Below are 20,189 nucleotides of genomic sequence, written 5' to 3' on the forward strand. Positions count from 1 at the left end.
CATACAATTGTGTTTGTGAAGCTGCACAGCTGGTGTGAAGGTCAGTGGATGATTGTGATAGTGTGTAGACAGTACATTGTTCAGTACATTGGTCATTTACCCTGTGGTGGAGAAGCACTGCACATCTGTTCTGTATGTGTGTGTGTGTGTGTGCGCGTGTGCTTACAACAGAGCCGGAGTCTCAGAGGCCCACAGACACACACTTAGCCTCACAGCACTTGATTGTACGCACAGCATGGAGCTGAGTGTCGCCAATAGCTTCCAGCTGAGAGCTAAAATGTGTGTGCACTATGCACATCTGTGAGTGTGTGTGCAGATAGACCAAACCAGATGAGCGTTTGTACAATGAGTTATTGTTCTATCTTCATCACACTTCCAAATCGACCCAAAAGGGAAAAGCCAAGAGGAGCTCATGGTCCCATTTGAAGGAAATTTCTAAATTAATTCTCTAGTTAGAAAGCTGATAAAGCCGTGCTTACACCTCCAGTTGGCCAGCAGTTTTGTCTTTTTTTGTTCGGTATGTTCTACGCTATCACACAGTGGACAGAATTCACAGTGATTTAACGCACAATTAGGACTTTCATATAGCAGGCACAAGGGAAAAACAAATCAGCATGATCATTTGGTTACCCGGTGGACTAGAGATAGTCAGTGAGTTGATTCGCATTGTAAAATCAGGCTAATTAAAAACTGTGATCAAGTGCTATGAAAACCTCGAGTAATGTTTTGTAGGAGCATAAAGCAGCAGTGTAAAAGCCACACGGAAACCTGGTTGTTTTTTTACTGTACAATTACGGCATTTTGATAGATTTAAATACTGTTTATATGACTATGGACTGACAAGTTTGTTTAGCTGTATTCCGAATCTCCTAGCTGAACTCTATACCTTGATTTAATAATAATAATAATAATAATAACTTTTTCAAATTGATCGAAGTGAGGAAATGCACAATTGCATTAATCAAGCTACAAAGTAGGAGGTGAAAATGGTTCTCCTTTACTAGTCATCTCCTCTGCCATTGGTTTAAGATGGTCACCACCAATTTCCCACAATGCTCTGCAGGTTTTGGACGCCTCAAATACAGACTGTTCCCAGTTTAGAGGAAAGGTGCACAACGCTTTGTTATAAACCCAAAGGCATGGTTGGAGTCGGTGTACGTGTATATGTGGAATGGATTTATTTATAAGACTTTGTCCTTGACCACCCCCCTGTGTTCTCTCTCCAGAGGACATAAATGACTGGCAAAAGGCAGAAGGCGTCTGGACTAAGATGCAGGAGGAGAATGTGATTCCCAGAGAAAGAACCCTGCGCCTGCTTGCGGACATCCTCAAGAGCAACAACCAGGAGGTACCCTTCGACATGCCGGAGGTAAAAGAAACCCACTAGATTTGTTCGAAATCAACCTTAATTTCGGTTTCTAAATGTTACGAAAAGAATCTTAAGATGATGGTTAAAATCCGGAAGGCATAAGATTATCATGTAATACAAATGCAATCTTTTAAGCCAAGACATGTACATTATACAATTGGATAGTGTAACGTACAGGTAATGGAAGTCTACCTCAAACATAATCCTTTCCATAGAATTATAGATTCCTGCTGTCTTCTGTATGTCTCTGTCTCTGTCTTTCTGTCTCTCTCTCTGTGTATCTATCTCTCTCTCTCTCTGTCCCAGTCTCTTTCTCTCTCTGTGTCTGTCTCTCTCTCTCTCTCTTTCTCGGTCTCTCTCTCTCTCTCTCTCTCTCTCTCTCTCTCTCTCTCTCTCTCTCTCTCTCTCTCTCTCTCTCTCTCTCCTGTGTGGATCTCTGCTTTGTGCCCCTATTTCTTTCCTTTTTTTCCTCCCATTTGCTCTTCTTTTCTTCAGATAACAGTTTAACACATCCATCTTGTGGTGATTATTCCAAACTGGGATGAATCAGAAGGATGTATATTTTGCGTTATTACATATGTGCAGATGTGGTATGAACAGCCTGAATCCGACGAGCATCCTGGCGATGTCAAGGAGGAGAGTCTGAAAGTGGAACAAAGTACTGGTTTCACTGTGTCTCGTTCAAAAGCTACTAAACCCCATGATTATCACCTCACTGTTATGACTCTGAGCAAAAAAGGGAAAGTTGAAGGTATGCTAAATCCCAACACTGTTTTCCCTTAGTGGTAAAAACCCTCGTGATGCTTTTCACTATTGGCTAGCTTTTCCTTTTTCAGAAATGCGTATGCTTTATAAGACCTTAATGTTTCTCTTTATTTTCTCCTCCTACAGAAGCCTTTAAGGTGGTGAAGGAGACACACAGGCAGGGTTTGGCATTGGGAGCTACTTCATATGACATTCTCATCAAAGCTCTGCTGGCCAGAGGAAACCTGAACACTGCCATGGAAGTAAAAGACATGTGAGTCTGCCTGTGTTGGTCATCCTCTTACTCTGTTTGACTTGTGTAATTTGCTTCATATATCATTTTCACTCACAGTGGCAGATGATCATAGAGAAGCTTTGGATAAAACATGGTTAGCAATTTAATGCTCTATCTTTGACATCTTTGTTTCAATAACCTAGCATTACACAGAGGCTAAGTGGTTATCATGTTTGCGCTACACTTCAAGGGTTGGCGGTTTGATTCCCAACTCTGTCCTGTGTGTGAAGGTCCCCCAAAGTCCATATACATGCATTGTGGGCAGATCTGTAAATTATCCAGGATATTATTCAGGATATTCCCCACCTTGTTCCCAGAGTCTCCTGGGAACAGCTCCAGACTCCCTGCGACCCCGTGTAGGATAAGCAGTACGGAAAATGGACGTACAGATGCATGGATATAGTGTTGGCCTATAGGCTATTTGTTGTGATATTTAAAAGAGACTTTCTCTATAAACTAAAATAGTGAATAGATGCCATTTAATGTTAAATTTCTTACTTATATACATTTAATAAATTCTCTCATGTGTACAGTCAATAATGTCAAGTTTACCGCTATGGAGCTTGTTCAATACAGTAGGTGTCATTACTTCTGAGATCTATACACTACCTAGGTTCATTGTTCGCTGTTAGTCTGCCTCTGCACTGACTCGCACTACAGGACTCAGTTCTTGTCCACTATAAACAATGCCATTACTTTATCATTTAGAAGCAAGTGACAGCAACTCAAGCAAACAAAACACACTTGAACATACACAGAAAATGCCAGAAGGCCTAATGTTTAGTGTTCGCTTTCTTGTAGCTGAGCGTCTGAGGTCTTTTCAAGCTCTTGTGACTCCCTGCATGGGTACAGAGTCCCTGTAGCCGATAAGCGTTTTGTGTGCGTGCATTTGTGTCGCTTCGATGGCCTTTTAGTCTCGAGTGGAGTGGAGGGCTTAGCAACCAGATTAAGAAGATTGGTAATAGAGGAGTGGAGAGAGAATTAGATGGATGGGATTGTCAATTGGGAGGAGCGGAAAGCAGGACAGAGGGATTTTTCCAAGCTCGATAAGAGGTCTGACCCCTGAAACAGCGGCAATCTGCAGAGCGCACTGCTCTAGGCCCATCGCCATGGCGATAAGGTCCGACAGCAGCTGCTCAATTGGGCGACAGAGCTAATCTGGACAGAGTATAATAAGAAAAAATATTTGAGGTTGTAGGGAGCTAAAGGACAGCGGAGAGGGCATCTGGGACCTAGGGTAGTCGGTTCCCTCATATGTTCAGGTTTTGGAGTTTATTTTCGAAAGAACTGAGATGCCACTAAAGATCTCATCAAAATGTAGGCTGTGCACAGACTTAATTGATGTGTGATATTCATGTTGTTTGTTGTTGGGTCCTGATAATGTCCCCTTTTTCCCCCCACAGTGCTTCCAAACATATTGCAGGATTCAAGCTGAGTGAAATGGCCAACAACCTCCAAATAGTCACACAAGTAAAGCAAGCAGACATTAAAGGTTTGTCAGAGCAGCATTGTATTAATTCATTTGTAACATCTGTTTGTTTTCAGCATTATTACTGAAAAAAACCCCCGCTAAATCAACATTAATGTCTGTCTCTTGTCTGTCTTTTTGATGAAGGAGCCTTGGCTACTATTAAAGACATGCTACAGTATGACCAGGTGCCCTCACATCTGGCTATTACCCGATTGGTCCAGGGTTTGGGTAACCATGGAGAATTAAATGGCATCCAGGAAGTGGAGAACATTGTTAAGAGTTTAGGGACCTCTGTCAACCTGTCCTACATGCTGTTTGTGAACAACAAGGCTTTGGCTCATATTAAAAAGTGAGTTGTGCTTGTCTATCTGCCTGTCTGTTTGTCTGCCTGTTTGTATGTCTGTCTGTCTTCCTGCTTGTTATATCATAAAGTGAGCTTTGCTTTGGTCCCTGTCTGTGTGTCCCCGCGCCTGCCTCTGTGTGTCCCCGCGCCTGCCTCTGTGTGTCCCCGCGCCTGCCTCTGTGTGTCCCCGCGCCTGCCTCTGTGTGTCCCCGCGCCTGCCTCTGTGTGTCCCCGTGCCTGCCTCTGTGTGTCCCCGCGCCTGCCTCTGTGAAATGTCTTAAGTTGGTTTCAGGTGCACCGATTTCTCAGTCCCTGAATCCACTACAGCCAGCTGTCCTCATATGCCTCGGCCTGTTCCTATCCCCATCCCCCTCTTATTATTCCATCCTCAGATCAGCTGTGATGGCTAGAGCTACTCAGTCTGAATAATTTACCACGGGCCACGCTAATGTGGTGGCCTGTTTCCGGAACCTTCCGTCTCGCCTCTTAACCAGTCATTTTGGCTCAGCTGTGCACACCGCACGTGTCACTGTGGTTTAGGCCCAGGCGGGGGTCAGAGTTCACTCTGACAGCAGTGTCCACTGAATCGTGAGGAAATGCATTGCTCTTGCGTTGTCCTCTGCTGTCGATTGCTGACAGCACAGGAGCAACATCTGCGACTGGCCCCACATTCAACTGGGAATATTAATGTAGCCAATGAAAGTTTTACATCCTTATTATTCTGTGTGCAAGAGTGTTACCATCGCTTATCTCCACTCAGCTGTATATAGTCGCTGTGACCTTGTTTTAACCACGAAGTGCAGAATTTTGCATTCCTTTACTTTGACTGCTGTACAGAACATGTTTCCCAAAATAACTTGAAACTAAATGGCAAGTTATTAATGAAACAAGTCAGAGCTCCTTCTTTTTGTTGTGGATTTTCTTTCTCATTTTCTTCCAGTCTTCAACAATGTCCATTATCTCTCTAGCCGATCACCTGCCTAAACACTTCAGTACCTTTTTGTAACTTTCGCTAGCACTTTGAAAGGACACGATCATTTATTTTTCAATCTTCCGTCATGTATTTTTTTTCATCGTACACTTAACATTTACACAGCATATTGCTTAAGAGCCAGTGTGATCTATATTAAATAAGACTTAATAATCCTGCTGATTGTTTAAAGTCATTAGATACCATAATAAGGCATTCAGAAGACTTTTTTAAAATGATTTTAATGACAAGTACAACCCTTGGTGCCCAAACTGTACATTGAGGTGAAATGATAATTACTTATGCTGTGTACTGTTTTGTTGTCACTTTAACGTCTTTGTTCTGTGTCTCTTTCTCTCTCACATTCAGTGGGGACATTGACAGTGCAGTGGAAGGGCTCGAGGCTTTGTTCACCCAAAACTCGGACGGTCCACAAAAAAGTATTGCCTTTGTCTTCCGTAAAGTTCTCGAAGCCAACAACGGTGATGCCCTTGACAAATGTAAGACATTTGTGTCACTGTGGTGTTATTTACATGCCTTAATATAATTCTGCTGCTATGTACACTTTAAATTAGGGACACATTTTTTTCATACTAGTGCAATATTTAGGTACTCGTCAATTCTGTTAACGTTATTAGTAACCAACTTGATATTAAGCAATCAGGGGCATCATGGAACAGGTTAAAAACAAGCACCATGAATTGCACTGACTCACAAGTAAATTGGAAGGCCAGGTGAGTAAGTGCATGGTTCACAGCTCGGTATTAAAGACCACGATCCATGAGCTTTACACTCACTGCTAAAGGCTCTTTGTATATCTTTGTATCTCTTTTTGTATTTTCACTTCTTTGCGATGCAGGTTATTTAACTGTATTAATGTATGTATTAATCATGAAATGCATCTTAATTGCAGTCATTCCATGTTAGTAGAAAATCAAGGCTGTGTTATCAGATGGTTGATATCCTGTGTTATCAGATGGTTGAATGGGACCCAGTGATGTATCCAGGAATTAATTTCAGGGGGTTATGAGAAAATGAAATCACCACGTGATCTGAACAGTTATATGGATAAATGGAATGCAATCGTGCATCAGTTAGATGCCAGACATGAGTTGAAGCAGTCGTGACACAAACGGATTTCTTTATTTGTTTCAGCCACGGTTTGTAAATGATTTCAAACATAGTATTAATAAAAAGTGGAATTGGCATTTTATTTCTAGTAGATTATCAGCTGTAACTTTGTTCGTCAGGCTTTTAAAACAAACAAAAACAAATGGAGGTAAATGGATGATTCTGATTGGCTAATCCTGTTTTTCAAATATAACGGCAGCTAAGGACATGTACATATATGTACTAATGACGCACTGACCTTTTATTGTGCATTATCATCACACAAATATTGTTATTGATATTGATTCTTGTGCACTAATTGCACTATAAAGATATATAGATGTATAATCAGTTGTGCTTTATGTCAATCTTTAAATCTGCCTCTGAATGGAGGGGTTTTTTTGTTTTTTTAAAACTGGATGCAAATATTATCTATGCATTATTTATTTATTTGTTTTTTAGGAGTTGTACCAGATCAGCACAGTGTGTTTGAATTTTTTTATTCACAAACTGTAAGGGATTTGAAGTGAACCGTTATTGATGCACATTAAGTACACTTCCTACTGAAATACAGAGCGTGGTGGTGTTTGACTAAACGTGCCTTTCTCTCGCAGTGAGTGCAATGGCGGAGCGGCTGTGCAATCAGTTTGCCACCTACAGACCTGCCACAGATCTCTTCCTGCAGTACATAGACGTGGGCAGGACCGAGGATGCCAAGTTCCTACTGCAGGTAACTCGATTCCTCCCACAACATTCTCTAGGTGGTTTTATTTCATTTATTTATATATATATATAAAGGTGCTACATAAAACAACACAGAGCTAAGGGTTTATCTGCAACCTAGTGCAAACGGTGCAAGACAACACAATACACTACAGGACAGATACAGGTACTGAAATGTATTGTGTAAAAACAGTGTGTGTGTGGTACAGATCAGTTCAGTTCTGGTTGTCGAGGAGTCTGATGACTTGCAGGAAGAAACTGTTTGTAAGGGCCTGAAGTCTGCTATTAAACTTTTATTCATTATTATTTATTTATTGAATACTTGTCTATGTTGCTGTCGAAAAGGACGTGTGTAAATTTGATATTTATTTCCTCTGCATTGATCCCTTTCGTGTGAAACACACATCTTCTAATCATTTGCAAGCGTATTTCCTCTACGCATGTGCATTGTTTGGTGTAGATTCTCAAGGCTGGCTCAAACTCTTCTGTATGCTTGTAAAGCAAATGAAAAGAGAGGCTAAAATGTTGACAGGGTGTGTTAGTTAGAGGTGATGAATATGATGTTAATGCAATTTGACATTTTAAGCAAAATGTAATGCATCTTTAAAACCATATGCATAAGATTTTATAGCAATAGGAACCAGAATCATTTACAATACCTAATATCACTTTCTGCAAGTTTTATCGTCATTAATGCAACGCTGGATGAAACGAGCAACACGGACCAGAAAAAAAAAAGAGAGAAATTCTCCACCTCAACTACTTTCATCCTTCTCACAGAGCTTAACCAGACTAAATGCTGCTGATTTTTAAAGGCTGTAGAAAATTACTGTACCTACAATGGAACTCGAAGGCAATCTGTGATTTATTTAAATTTTTTACATTTTTATTAAAAAAAATGAGATGGGTACAGAAATAATAATAAAAAAAGAATCTTGCTTTTCCTCCCTATGACACAAATGAAAAGCTCTGTAGCTGAATAGATTTGTTGTATAATGCTTACTGAGGCTCATCCACTGCTGTGCTAAACTAAAAGGAAGATTGCATTACTGAATATGACTCATGTTAGCTAGGTTTAGTAGTTTAAACATATTTTATCAACTGTATTAAGAGGCAGAGTTTTAGTAGAATTTCTTTATAAATGAACGCTCACTTAAAATCCTTGATACCATGTTTGTACATACACTTTTTTTAACTGTCCGGGTTTGCCCAGGCGTGTTAATAGGACGGGGGGGGGGACTTAAAAAATTGTCAAGCCAAAGTTTTTTTGTTTTTTTTTCTCAATTTGACGTAATTATAGACATCATTATGACCACACAGCTCGTCAAAATAATGTTTGCAGCATAAAAGGTTTCATTATGTTTTTAAAATAATTGAATTTTTATCTATCTAGGGTGTAGGTCCACTTAATTACCTGTTGGCATTTATAGAAAGGATGGTTTAATAATTGCTGATTAATAAACAGTGTTTATTATTAGGATCAGGTTTGTCTCCTGCTTTGACTGGAATGGAAACCTGCATAAACTCCAGCTCTTTGTGGAGAAGGTTGTACACTTCTGTTGTGTTCAAATCCAAGCTGAAGTCGATCAATACCACAGGAACACGGCCGTTTATCATAAAGTTGAGCAGTTTTTTAATGACTCGTGCCGTGACTAGTGACTCGTCTCCCGAAGCACTTCATTATTATAGGACTGAGCGCAATGGGCCAACAGTCATTCTGACACGTGAGTGCCATTTTTTTTTTTTTTAAGAACAGGAATGATGGTGGTGTTCTTCATGCAAAAGGAAACAATATCTCATGGCATCTTGTTCTGTGGCCCTGAAGTGTTCAGGGATGTTTGGCTTTATAACATACATAGAAGGTGTTTAGCTCAATCGGCAAGTATTCATCAGCACCTGCTTTTGCTGTCTTAGTCTACGGACGATTGTAGCTCTAGCCTCATATCGTGAAGAGCAGAATTGTAAAAAATCCTCTTGAACCTTTAGTCTGTTGCCTGTTAACTTGTTTCCGGTTGCTCGTTTTGAGTATTGCAGTACAGACTCGAAAAACGACTCGAACTTCACTGCTCATTCATGGCATCTCATGCACTGTAGGTTCTATAAGTTTTTTTTTTCTTTTCTTTTTCATTCTTTCTTTCCTTTTTCTTCTTCCCCTCCCTCGCACCACTATTCCCCTGTGCCATATTACTCTAATGAAAGAGTACACAAATTATACACTGGGGTCTGAAAGCCTACAGACTCAAATCAAAGCCTTTATGTGCCTAAGTGAACATAATTATACTTCAGATTGGGCTGGAACAGTACATTTTAATTTTTATAAAGAATTAAGTGGTTATCCTTCTGACTCCTTATTAACTGTGTAATTAACCTTCCGCTGTAGAGCGCAGTATGAGACGCAGGCGAGGATGGGGAACCGTTCAGCACTTTCAGTACAAACATACTGTGCTTATACAAATAACTACATGCTCCTACTGATTTTAGACGCATACACACACACACAGCTCAACCTGATGGCAATCTTGCAATCAGTCTTACTGTATATTATGCCTCTTTTCTTGTAGCGATGTGCAGCAGTGGCGGAGCAGAAGGATGCAATGGTGGCCTACATGACCAAAGTTTCTCAGAATCCAGGGCAGGTAAAGTGTACATTTAATCCTGTACCATTTTATAAACCATAAGCATACTCTAAATTTGTGTGCATAAAATGCCGTGGTTTACCGATGCCGATATTGCCGTGGATCTCTACCATGGTTTACCGTTTGAATGAACGAAAGCACGGTCTGTATTTAAACCACAGTAAAAGTGTTCTTTCTGCTCACTTTTCTAGAGTGACAAGATAAAGCAACTGCTGGAACTCATCCCAGACTTTGAGAAAGAGAAAGTCTTCACCTTCCTGTTGAAATGCTATAGTAAGTATGCATCCTGAGCTTGTCCACGTCTCCCGATAGGCTCTGCACTTCAGAAGTACGAAGCTCGCCCTCGTGTATTTCCTTAACGACTCTAAACTTTCTGCATGTGTTTGGGACACAACCTGTTCTCAAAGTGCACTTTTCAGCCAATACAAGCATTCGAATGCGCCTGCGTCGTCATCCCGTCCTCCGTGCCTATCCGAGTGTGCGGCTGGGTTCTCAGGACTTCAGCTAGGTACTTATTATCCGGCCTATTAAAAATGCAACAGGCCGGCCGTGCATGCTGGAAGCAGAAAGCGCATTTTGCTAATGCAAACATGTGTTTTCTAATGTGGGCCTGCTCTAGCCAGCCTGGTGTAAGAGCTTTGACATGTTGAAGTACTTACAGAACTCTTCTGTGGCTGTACATAGTGCAGTAGCACATGAGTGTTTAACAAGTCCCGTGGCAGCTGCCCCAGAGCGAAGCAGCACTAGATATTCAACAGCGCTCTCCCATTTGAAAAGGCCTTTAAAGCACATTACTCATAACATAGCCTTGTTTCTTTACAACTTGCTCCTCCTTTCTAATTCTCTTCTCTCTGTTTTTCGTTCTGTCTCTGTCTGTCAGGTGTGGATAAAGACCTGACCTCAGCCAAGGCTCTGTATCAGCAGATGCAGGATGAAGGGCTTCAGGTGAACGAGTTGTCTCTAAAGAGACTGGCGCTGCTCTACAAGAATGCCGGAGAGACGGTTCCCTTCGAAGAACCTCCAGTAAATATCACTCAGCTCTCCTACGAATTTCTTAGAACAATAATGACATGCAGTAAAGTATAAGGACAAATAGACAACAACTCGTATCATACTCGAACAAGGACTGGCATCGTTTATTTAATTAAATTGGGGCTTCCTGGAACATGGCTACTTTCACAAGTCCAATCTCCAGCTTCAAAGATGTTTATTACACGTGATTCTTATCTCATTCTTGTCAAACAGGTTTTTTTTAGAGAATCAAGTAGAATGATTTTTGTTTATTAATCTTTGCTTTTTCTTTTTTTTCCCCCCAGAAACTATTCACACACACAGCAGTCTTAAATACACCCATAATAATACGTCTAACAATAATAATCACAAATTGCTTTTAATAGAGGTTGTTAACAAAACAAGCGCAATAACATTTTTTCTCAGAATACTACAAATACGACACAAATTCTCAGAATACTAACAGCATAAAGATTACAAATGACGTTTTTTCACTCTAGGCCATGGCTTATATTTAAAGAAAACGCATGAGTCTTAGTGCTCGCAGAACTGAAGTGCTATTTTTATTGACCAGACCGAGTCAGGATAGCTGCCATGCTCTCCTTTACATACAGTATACTGTGTTTTTTATACAACATTCAAGCAGAGATGCATCATCAATGTGCCTTTAAAAACCCTTGAGAACGCTAAATCCAGCATTTAACTAAATCTCTAACATAAAAAGCTCTGGCTTTGCAAGGTCCGTGTAAACGGTGCCAAAATGTCGTCTAGGCTAGGTATAATACACAAAATGAATGCACATTACATCGCCCAATAATATTGTCTTGCTTTTAATCAGCATGAAATAAATGCATAATTGGTTACATTTTTTATACCACTTGTAAACTCTGTTAAACAAAAGCACAGGTTTGTTACGTCTGCAGTCCAGAAGTTAGCCGTTAGAGTTTAGAAAACAAAAAGGGCTTTTAATTTAAATTAAAGGGCTTGATTTAGTCCTATATATCCAGTTCTAGTATGTCTAGATTGGTAGCTCAGTGCTCAAGATATTGGACTACTGGTCCGGAGGTTGTGAGTTCAAATCTCAGGTCCACCAAGCTGTTACTCCTGGGCCACTGAGCAGGATCCTTAACCCTCGATTGCTCAGCTGTATAAATGAGAGAAATTCAAGCCATGCTGGATAACGGCGTCTGCTGCTAAACACCGTAAATGGGCTGTATTTCTATCACTTCACAGTTCTGTAATTAGTAGGCTGTTTATCCTCAATCTTTTTTTTTTTTTTTTTTTAAATGTCTTACACACAATAATACAGCTTCTAAAAAATCATCTTAACATCAGAAACACTATCACAATATGCAGTTTTGGTTCAGAATTAAACACTAGAAAACGCATTAAATACATTTAGGAGTATTTGGTGAATTTTGGATTTATGTTTTTGTTTTGTTTTATTTTTATTAATCAGCAACCAGTTCTCAGACTCTCACAGCTTTAAGAAATCTCAGATACCTCTCACCCTTTAATCTTCCTCCTTCACCCGAGCTGACCATGCCCTTGCATGAACACCATCATCTAAAGCTCACCTCATCGCCACTCATCAGAACGCCAGTCCTCCTCTCTCTTGTATTATTTAGGTCCACTATTGCTGTGTTTTTAGAAATCTGCTCGAACAAGAGCCTGTCAAACTCTTACTCGTACAAAACCCCAGTGCTCTCACTTTACCTTTAAAGTTTGCACAAAGCAATCTCAGGTAGCACCCCCACCTCTTTAAATACCCTTTTCTCTCTCACTCTCCCTCTCTCTTTCTCGCTCTCTCTCTTTTTTCTCTTTCCCACGGGACAGTTCTAACCTTTCCTGAGAGCTCTGATAAGGAAAGGATTTGAGGTGCTGTTTGCATCAGCTCCTGCTATTAGGCTTCTGCTACTTATTGACTTTAATTACAACATTAATAGTGAGAAAACACGACGTCTGTGCCACAGCAATCTTCAAAAATAACTAGAAGCCCGCTTTTTGAAACGGCCGCCATTTAATTAGACAGATTTGAACGAGGGCAGAGTGTAAAGATGTTTACACACTTAATCTGCAAAATGCAACCACACAGAAGAATTGATTTCTTATTAGTCTGGCGTAGAATAAAAGCCGTAGATTTGGATGGTGAACAGATGTTGTTTTGGAAATAGAAATGTAACACAGAACAAACCCCTTTTTAGAGCCAAAATGGTGCCAGATGTTTGTCCAGTTTTGCCTTTCTCTTTTTCTCCACCTTTCTTTCCAAAATTTTTAAGTGTCTATATATTTAGAAATGTTTCTCTTCTTCCCGCAGGAGACGTTCAAGTTCTACGCTGAAAAACTGAAGGCTTTGCAGCCCCAGACTTCTACAGATAACTAGAATCTCTTCTTATAATTCTTTTGTCTCTCAATATGTTTTTATATGTCTGCCCACATTCTCCAATGCTGTGAAGTCAGTGATGCTTAGTAAACAACTATCTCAGTACAACTGCATTGAAAACAAATACCATGTACAGAAGTATTTATGCTAATAAATGTGTTACACATGTGGATGTTTGTTTTCAGCTTTTTTTTTTTTTTTTTGGCTTATAGGAATCCTTGCCCAATTGTGCACTTTGAACATGTAATACCAATTAAGGCTTTTGTAAACACTTTTTAAAATATGTAGAGAGAAGTTTGAATGATGAGTGAGTGCGTGTGAGCGAGATAGCATTGGTCTTTGACCGGGTTGAGACTAGTTAGCTTATGAGACTTTTGTTCTTTCTTCCAAGTGGATTGGTATCAAACATTATCTGTCACTTGCCAGCTCTCACCATCCCACACTGATCCTCTCCTTGCTGGCTTGTCTAATTATCGAGAAATATCTAGGTGCCTATTAGCTATACGAAAAGACTAAAACAAAGAGTAAATAAGAAGTAAAATAATAGTTTACACAACAGAGCTATTATTCAGTGATAACTTATACAATACATGCAGTATTCTCCAGAATTAAGATCTCAGAGATATCGCTTAAATTTGCCTTTTTTTACATCAATAACTCTATTAAACAGACTATAGAAAATAAACATGCAGAAAAGACAAACAAAAGCTGCAGATGGATGTCATTTGCTCCCTGTACCTAAAAAAAATAGTCTAAAAAGGAAGATGGGTGTTCATGGTGCTTTGCTGCCACCCAGCGGCAGTTAGGGTATAGTCTCATAAACAACTCCAAACAATTCCAAGTCTTGTTTCAATATTATCAACACACCATGTAATCTCCCCTTCTCTATATTCCCTTATGCATAATTACAGTTATCTTATCATATATATGTATATTATAATTATTATATGTATAATGTATGTATATTTTAATATATATAGTGTGTATATATATGTGTGTGTGTATATATATATGTGTATATATATATATATATATATACACATACACACACACGCACGTAAAGTTTGTAGTAGTAATTTATTAGTTCATTTAGGGTTTGCTAGACAATCTCCTGGAGACTTAAGCAGTACTCCTTAACTTCACATTTCAGTAATTTTGTGATTTATAAAGGGTCACAATATTGAACTCCAGAGTTTTGATAGATCCTGCACTCCTTTCTATTCTCTAACTAGTCTTTCGTAAAAGCATACTATAAAATGAACGCTTAAAACAAGTTGCTCAACAACTGTTTGTTAATAATAGTGTCTCCTGCCACATTGGACACCCATTCACATATGGACCTGATAATTCATGAAACAATGGGTCAAGCATAAAGCTCTTAAGACTTTTTAAGGATAAAACTAATAAATTTCTAAATATACAATTTTGATCATTCTTTTTCCCTTCACTGTCCATCAAATTGTTGGATTGTTAAACACATGCAGCACATGAACACTCTTCTCCAGAGATCTCGTATATCTCCTCAGTGTAGACTGAGAACCCGCTGGTGCTGAAATCCTTGTGCAACAGGTCAGCTTCACGTGTAAAAGTTCGTCCAAAAGAGGTTTTGACATTAGATGTTTCTTCACCAATCCTGAGTGGACTTCTGCTTAATGAACTTGAGTGACAGATAGTAGAGCAACATAAAGACCAACACTACAGCGATAAGCACTAAATAACAGGAATACAGTGGGAACTGGTTCATATGCATCATCTCCACGACCTGGCAGGGCCAAAAGAAATGAATCCACGTGAGTAATTTGATCGTCATCGTTAACTCGAAATACAATTTTGTGTGGGGGAAAAATGCTTGAGGAAAACATGTATTCTTACTTTAATGCCATCTACATTGAAGGTCAGGTTTCCTAGGCTGACTGAATATTGGACTCCACGGAACTGAACCTGCAGCATCCCATCAAAACCCCAGCGCATGAAGGAAATATAGGAAAACCAGGAAGCGACTGAAGAATGGAAAACATTGATAAAAACAACAACAATGCTTTTTCAGAATTTGGTGTCATGAGATAACATTTTTGGGTGTCTGTGAATGACTGGCTCTTACCCAGCCACATGTTCTCCAGGTTGATGACGAAGCCACCAGTCAAATAAAAAACAGTGAAAAGGGAGTTTCCCATGAAGGATGAGGTCTGGAGGGTGGGTAGCACAGCTGCTGTGAACAAAGCCATGGAGCGGCTGCAGTATACCATCAGCCAGGCCAGCAGGAAGTTGAGTAGGAAGCGAGTAGGTGAGTCGTTTAGGCCGGCTAACCAATAGATAGGCAGGCTATATACCAGGGTGAAAACACAGTGCTCTGGTAGCTCACCCAGGACCTGAGAGAGTGAGAGATGGACACATAATCACTGCAGATGAGTTTAGGCCATCAGTATCCAAACATGGATAGATTACTTTATACTTTTAATGCATGGAGCTTTGCTGCCTCCTGGTGGTCATTTTTCAATTCTTGGTGTAGCAAGGCATGGTACGTACCTTGGCAAAAAAATAAGGGGTGACTGAGTACATTCCATCTTCCAGTTCATGATACAGCATGGCCCTTTCTGAATGACCTATAAATACCACAATAACATGCATCAACACGGGGTAAATACAAACAAGGTACAAATTGTTAGCAAGGACAGTCTGAACCTGTATGTGCAATTGGGACTCACACTTAGCTATGACATCCAGTACTACAGCGAATGGTGTGAGAGCTCCAATCATGTAGAGCAGGGCCACAGAGTCCTGCACTGGCAGCTTTTCCTCACCTGCCCCGAAGTACAGGAAGCCCACTAGGAGTGACATCAGCAGGGCCTCTAGGCCATGCACCATCATTGTCACCAAGTCACGGAAATCATTATATACCTGCCGCCTGCTTACACAGACATCATGTAAGACAATATGGGATGAAATATTGAAGGTCAGGGCAAACTTTCTAACTACCAGGTCTCTAAAGTCTCAGTATTAAAGGGTTCTGTTCTGTTGATATTAATAATTGATATTTAATATTGCTCTGCTATTCCACAAACTCTCTACATTTCATTTAACATCCAGTGTTTTGGAGTTTCTCACCTAATCAGAATGGAGAACTGGTGCAGACGGCCTGGACGATGGTCCTTCCTTTGTGACACCGTGATGCTTGTTTCGGCTTTTGGCGTATTATTGATGTCGCTAACAAAAGCATCACACAGATGTGAGCTACCATTTATTTTTCTCTCTAGGAAAAACAGCCACCTGAAATCCTCAATTTCAGAGATAATCCTCCAAAGACAAGCAAGTTACAAAGATTTACCTTACAATATTTTTGTCTAGCGCTGGACCATTGTGCTCCTCAGACTTCCACATGAAGTCATCAGTGTTCTTCACCTTCTCAGCAAACTGGGCTGCCAGGACCCTTGTTCTCTCCAAACACTCCGCTTCTTTTTCTGAGCTGCGGCGGTCAACGCTGATCAAGTCCACTGTGTCAGACGGAAACAATACTTTGATCAAATCGAGCCATTCACTGAGATGTGTGTTCAGTCAGTCAGTCCAGGCTTTCTCACCATAGAAATCAGAAGGATTGCAGTAGCGTGGACATGGATACCCCAGAGATGTGAAGTAGGGCACCATGTCTTTGGCAGGGCCGCAGTACACGGCTGAGCCAGAGGATAGCAACACCACCAGGTCAAAGAGCTGAAAGATGTCTGAGCGTGGCTGGTGCACCGAGAGCAGGACCAGACGGTTTCCTCGGGCCAGACGAGACAGGGTGATAACCAGGTTGTGAGCAGTAAAGCTGTCTAGACCAGAGGTAGGCTCATCCAGGATAAGAATACCTAAAAACAAATATCTAGAGATGTGGACAAATTCTAATAGCTGTTTTCTGTATTTCTGTAATTCAAGGGTTCTGTTGAATCTATCCCATGGGACCTGATGCACAAGCCAAAGGACACCCTGCACAAGGTGCCAACCCAGCAACAGGGCACAATCACACACAACACTGACATTATTTAGAGATGCCAATCATCTTTAGACAAAGGGGAGGAAACACAAAGTACAAAGAGAACATGCAAACTCTGCACACACTAAACAGAGGTGGGAAGAAAATGTGCTACACACTAAGTCACCGGGGTCCCAATTTTATTTGTATTCGTTTATTTATATTTGTATCTCAATATTACCTGGGTTCCAAAGTAGCTGAACAGCAATGCTGACTCTCCTTCTCTCTCCACCAGACACCCCACGCACATAGCTGTTTCCCACTCGTGTGTTAGCGCACTGTCTCAGCCGCAGCTCGGCAATGACATCATCCACCTGCACAGACTGCTTCATCAGCCTTACATTCAAACCATCTAAACAAGAGTGTACTATTAAATGGGGATAGACCGGTTCATTTAGATTTCTCCTAAATATAACTTTGAACTTGTTTCAAACCTTTCTATCATGTTCAAGGAAAAAAAGACCACATAAACTGAATGTACTGTATCATCGCTAATATATTAACTATGATAATCCAGACCTTTTCATAGTTTCTTGGCATTTGGTTTGCCTTTAAATATCACATAAGTCATTTTATAATGAGAACTGAAAGGAAAATTTGAAGCACACCTGATAAAAGGCAACTTTCTATCACATCTCAAATTGATCACATCTCAAAGTTACTAGTATCACTTTTGATCGCATGTTTTATGACATCTGGCCTTGATAACCGGCGGCCATCTCTGTCGGAGAGATGAACATACACACTGAACTCCCTTACTTAAAGTTCTACAAGAATTTTATAACGTGGCAAATAAAAAATATATTTGCTGTCTGTGTAATCAGAGAGTTTGTGTACGCTAACATAAACTTTTATTACTTTATTTTATGTGAAAGTGATCTGTGGTGTACAGTTGGCTGAGAGATAACATACCTAATATTATGTACATATTTAACAATATTACACAGTCACATTTTCACATATAGGACATTAAGCTCCATTCGATTAAATAATAAGGATGTCAAGGACATTTGGACAAATTTATGAGTGTTGCATGGCTCACCCTTTGATCTCTCTGTGCCTGGGTAAAATGTGCTGGTAGGCGCAACTTGGCCACGAAGGCTAGAGTCTCCCGTACTGTCAGATGGGGTAACAAGCGGTCATCCTGTCGGACGTGAGCGATGCTTTTCTTCACTAGCGAGGGTGTGCAGGGTCTGCTGTTGATGAGAATCTCTCCAGATTTCTTGGTGCCACCTTCATCACGACATGTTATAATGTCTAACAGGGAGGTCTTTCCACAGCCTTTGGAAGCCAAAGCAGAAATAAGTAAATATAGGAAGTGCTTTCTGCTCTATTTACAAAAACTCTTGGACCACAAAATGCAAATCATATATTTTTATTTTAACAATTCAAGAAGTCAATGAAACGGCAATGAAAGTGTAGTTAAAATCATGTCATGTAGACATGAGACATAAGACAAAATTCTTCATGTAAACCATATTTAACCAACTGCAATTTGTTTTATTAAAATATCTACTAGTCAGATTCTAATGAGCATCTTAGAGAACTTCTAACAATTCTTTGGAATTCTTTGTTTGTTGCATTTGCTTCTGTCTTCCACCCGTCCATTTTCTGTATCTCTTTTCCTAGACAGGGTCAAGGGGAATATGGAGTATCTCAGGGGACTCAGGGAAGAAGGCGAGATACACCCTGGACCATGGTGTGATTATACCTTATCTCAAGGTATACACACACACACACACACACACACACACACACACACACACACACACACACACACACACACACACACACACACACACACACAAACTTTACAGACAATTTAAATATGTCAATCAGCCTCCAACACTTTAGACTAGGGGAGGAAACTGGTGTACCTGCAGCAAACCCCCAGGCACGGGGAACATAGAGTGAGGTTGGGACTCCAACCCCCAACCCCGGAGGTATCAAGCAAAAATGCAAACTATAATATTATATATATATATATATATATATATATATATATATATATATATATATATATATATATATATATATATATATACACATCAATACATCAGAGACCTGTATTTAATAACCGGGGTGTGTCAGATTTTAGTCTAGAGACTGCACTTTTATGCACTTTTCCTACCTGAGCTGCCAATAACAGCCAGCATCTGGCCGCTGTGCACTCTCAGGTTCAGGTCTTTAATAGCAGTCTGCTTGTTCCCCCGCATCTCCCAAGGCATCTTAAGCTCTGACAGTTTCTCATACCAGGGGATCTGTGCTGCTGTGTCCACCTAGAGTACACGCACAAGTGAGCGTGAATGTTTGCATTACAGTGGCAGGAAAACAGTCAATACATCACATAACATCATTCATTTCAAATGAATCTTCTCAAAATAAATACCTGATAGTGCAGATTTCTGACCTCCAACTTATTGCATCCTCCACTGTAAGTAAAATACAGGCTGCTGTCCTCATCCGCAGAGGAAAACAGCCTGATATCTCTTCCCTGTGTGCAGGAATGAGCAGTTAATGAACAGCTACTTTCAAATACCACACATTCAGCTTGAGCCAGACAACAATTCCTTTTGTTCATGCTAAACAAATGTTCTTAAGCAAGAGCACTTTAATGGAAATAGAAGTTCTGTAATAGAATTGTCACTGTCAGTCTGAACAGATAATAAAACATCTAACATCCTTTTAATCAGATTTGTCCTGTGCCAGTAGATAAGTGGACAGACAATGTTGAATTTTTGCCTGGATCAGAGTCCGTTTAAATACTGACATGCATTCTCATTACATAATACAGAAATTTAATCCCGCTTCCTCCTGCCTGAATTTCACCAACAGGTGAAGTCACAAGTTTAAACATGATATAGAAGACGGAATTAAGGGAAATAGACATCAAGGCAGACTGTAACTATGAATGAATTTCCTCATTGATTTTGTCTCTTGTGTATTATTTGCTTATTTGTTTCCTCTTTATGGTTGTGACTCACCTCGTTTTGTGCAGGAAGTGTTGGGAAGCTGAAGCTGCTTTCCGAATTGAACACATTGTCATCGGTCATGGTGTCGAGCTACTGGGAGCAGAAGAGGTGCTGAATTGGGGTCAGAGACCCCTTGATCCGGGTTGAAAACCT

General features: G+C 40.2%; 2 protein-coding genes across 3 annotated transcripts in view; one reads left to right on the forward strand and one right to left on the reverse strand.

Annotated features, from left to right (window-relative positions):
• lrpprc (leucine-rich pentatricopeptide repeat containing) overlaps window positions 1–13,227 on the forward strand; it is a 46,703-nt gene extending 33,476 nt beyond the window's left edge. For both annotated transcript variants that reach the window (XM_047812271.1, XM_047812272.1), the window contains exons 28-38: window positions 1,227–1,369; window positions 1,955–2,120; window positions 2,261–2,387; window positions 3,812–3,900; window positions 4,024–4,228; window positions 5,562–5,692; window positions 6,917–7,032; window positions 9,587–9,661; window positions 9,853–9,934; window positions 10,542–10,684; window positions 12,990–13,227. In XM_047812271.1, coding sequence (XP_047668227.1) covers window positions 1,227–1,369; window positions 1,955–2,120; window positions 2,261–2,387; window positions 3,812–3,900; window positions 4,024–4,228; window positions 5,562–5,692; window positions 6,917–7,032; window positions 9,587–9,661; window positions 9,853–9,934; window positions 10,542–10,684; window positions 12,990–13,055 — 1,343 coding nt within the window. In that variant the 3' untranslated portion in view covers window positions 13,056–13,227. The remainder of the gene's footprint in view (window positions 1–1,226; window positions 1,370–1,954; window positions 2,121–2,260; window positions 2,388–3,811; window positions 3,901–4,023; window positions 4,229–5,561; window positions 5,693–6,916; window positions 7,033–9,586; window positions 9,662–9,852; window positions 9,935–10,541; window positions 10,685–12,989) is intronic.
• An 85-nt stretch (window positions 13,228–13,312) lies between these two features.
• On the reverse strand, window positions 13,313–20,187 carry abcg8 (ATP-binding cassette, sub-family G (WHITE), member 8). Its single transcript, XM_027150115.2, has 13 exons — window positions 20,049–20,187; window positions 19,454–19,558; window positions 19,196–19,343; window positions 18,107–18,345; window positions 17,246–17,378; window positions 16,631–16,900; window positions 16,381–16,546; window positions 16,161–16,259; window positions 15,761–15,960; window positions 15,582–15,658; window positions 15,157–15,424; window positions 14,928–15,055; window positions 13,313–14,817 (listed from the first exon to the last, which is right to left on the reverse strand). The coding sequence occupies exons 1-13, from the start codon at window positions 20,115–20,117 to the stop codon at window positions 14,680–14,682; spliced, it is 2,040 nt and encodes a 679-aa protein (XP_027005916.2). The 5' UTR covers window positions 20,118–20,187; the 3' UTR covers window positions 13,313–14,679.
• Between the last annotated feature and the right edge of the window lie 2 nt (window positions 20,188–20,189).

The sequence above is a fragment of the Tachysurus fulvidraco genome, chromosome 4 (genome assembly GCF_022655615.1).
Source record: "Tachysurus fulvidraco isolate hzauxx_2018 chromosome 4, HZAU_PFXX_2.0, whole genome shotgun sequence".
NCBI lineage: Eukaryota > Metazoa > Chordata > Actinopteri > Siluriformes > Bagridae > Tachysurus > Tachysurus fulvidraco.

Excerpts from the sequence above, each read along its gene's own strand:
- abcg8 (XM_027150115.2), bottom strand. The coding sequence starts at position 20,117 with ATGACCGATGACAATGTGTTCAATTCGGAAAGCAGCTTCAGCTTCCCA. Across the intron at positions 19,344-19,453 it reads TCAGAAATCTGCACTATCAG|GTGGACACAGCAGCACAGAT; the intron begins GTATTTATTTTG and ends CGTGTACTCTAG. Across the intron at positions 15,659-15,760 it reads ACTGGATGTCATAGCTAAGT|GTCATTCAGAAAGGGCCATG; the intron begins GTGAGTCCCAAT and ends TGGTATTTATAG.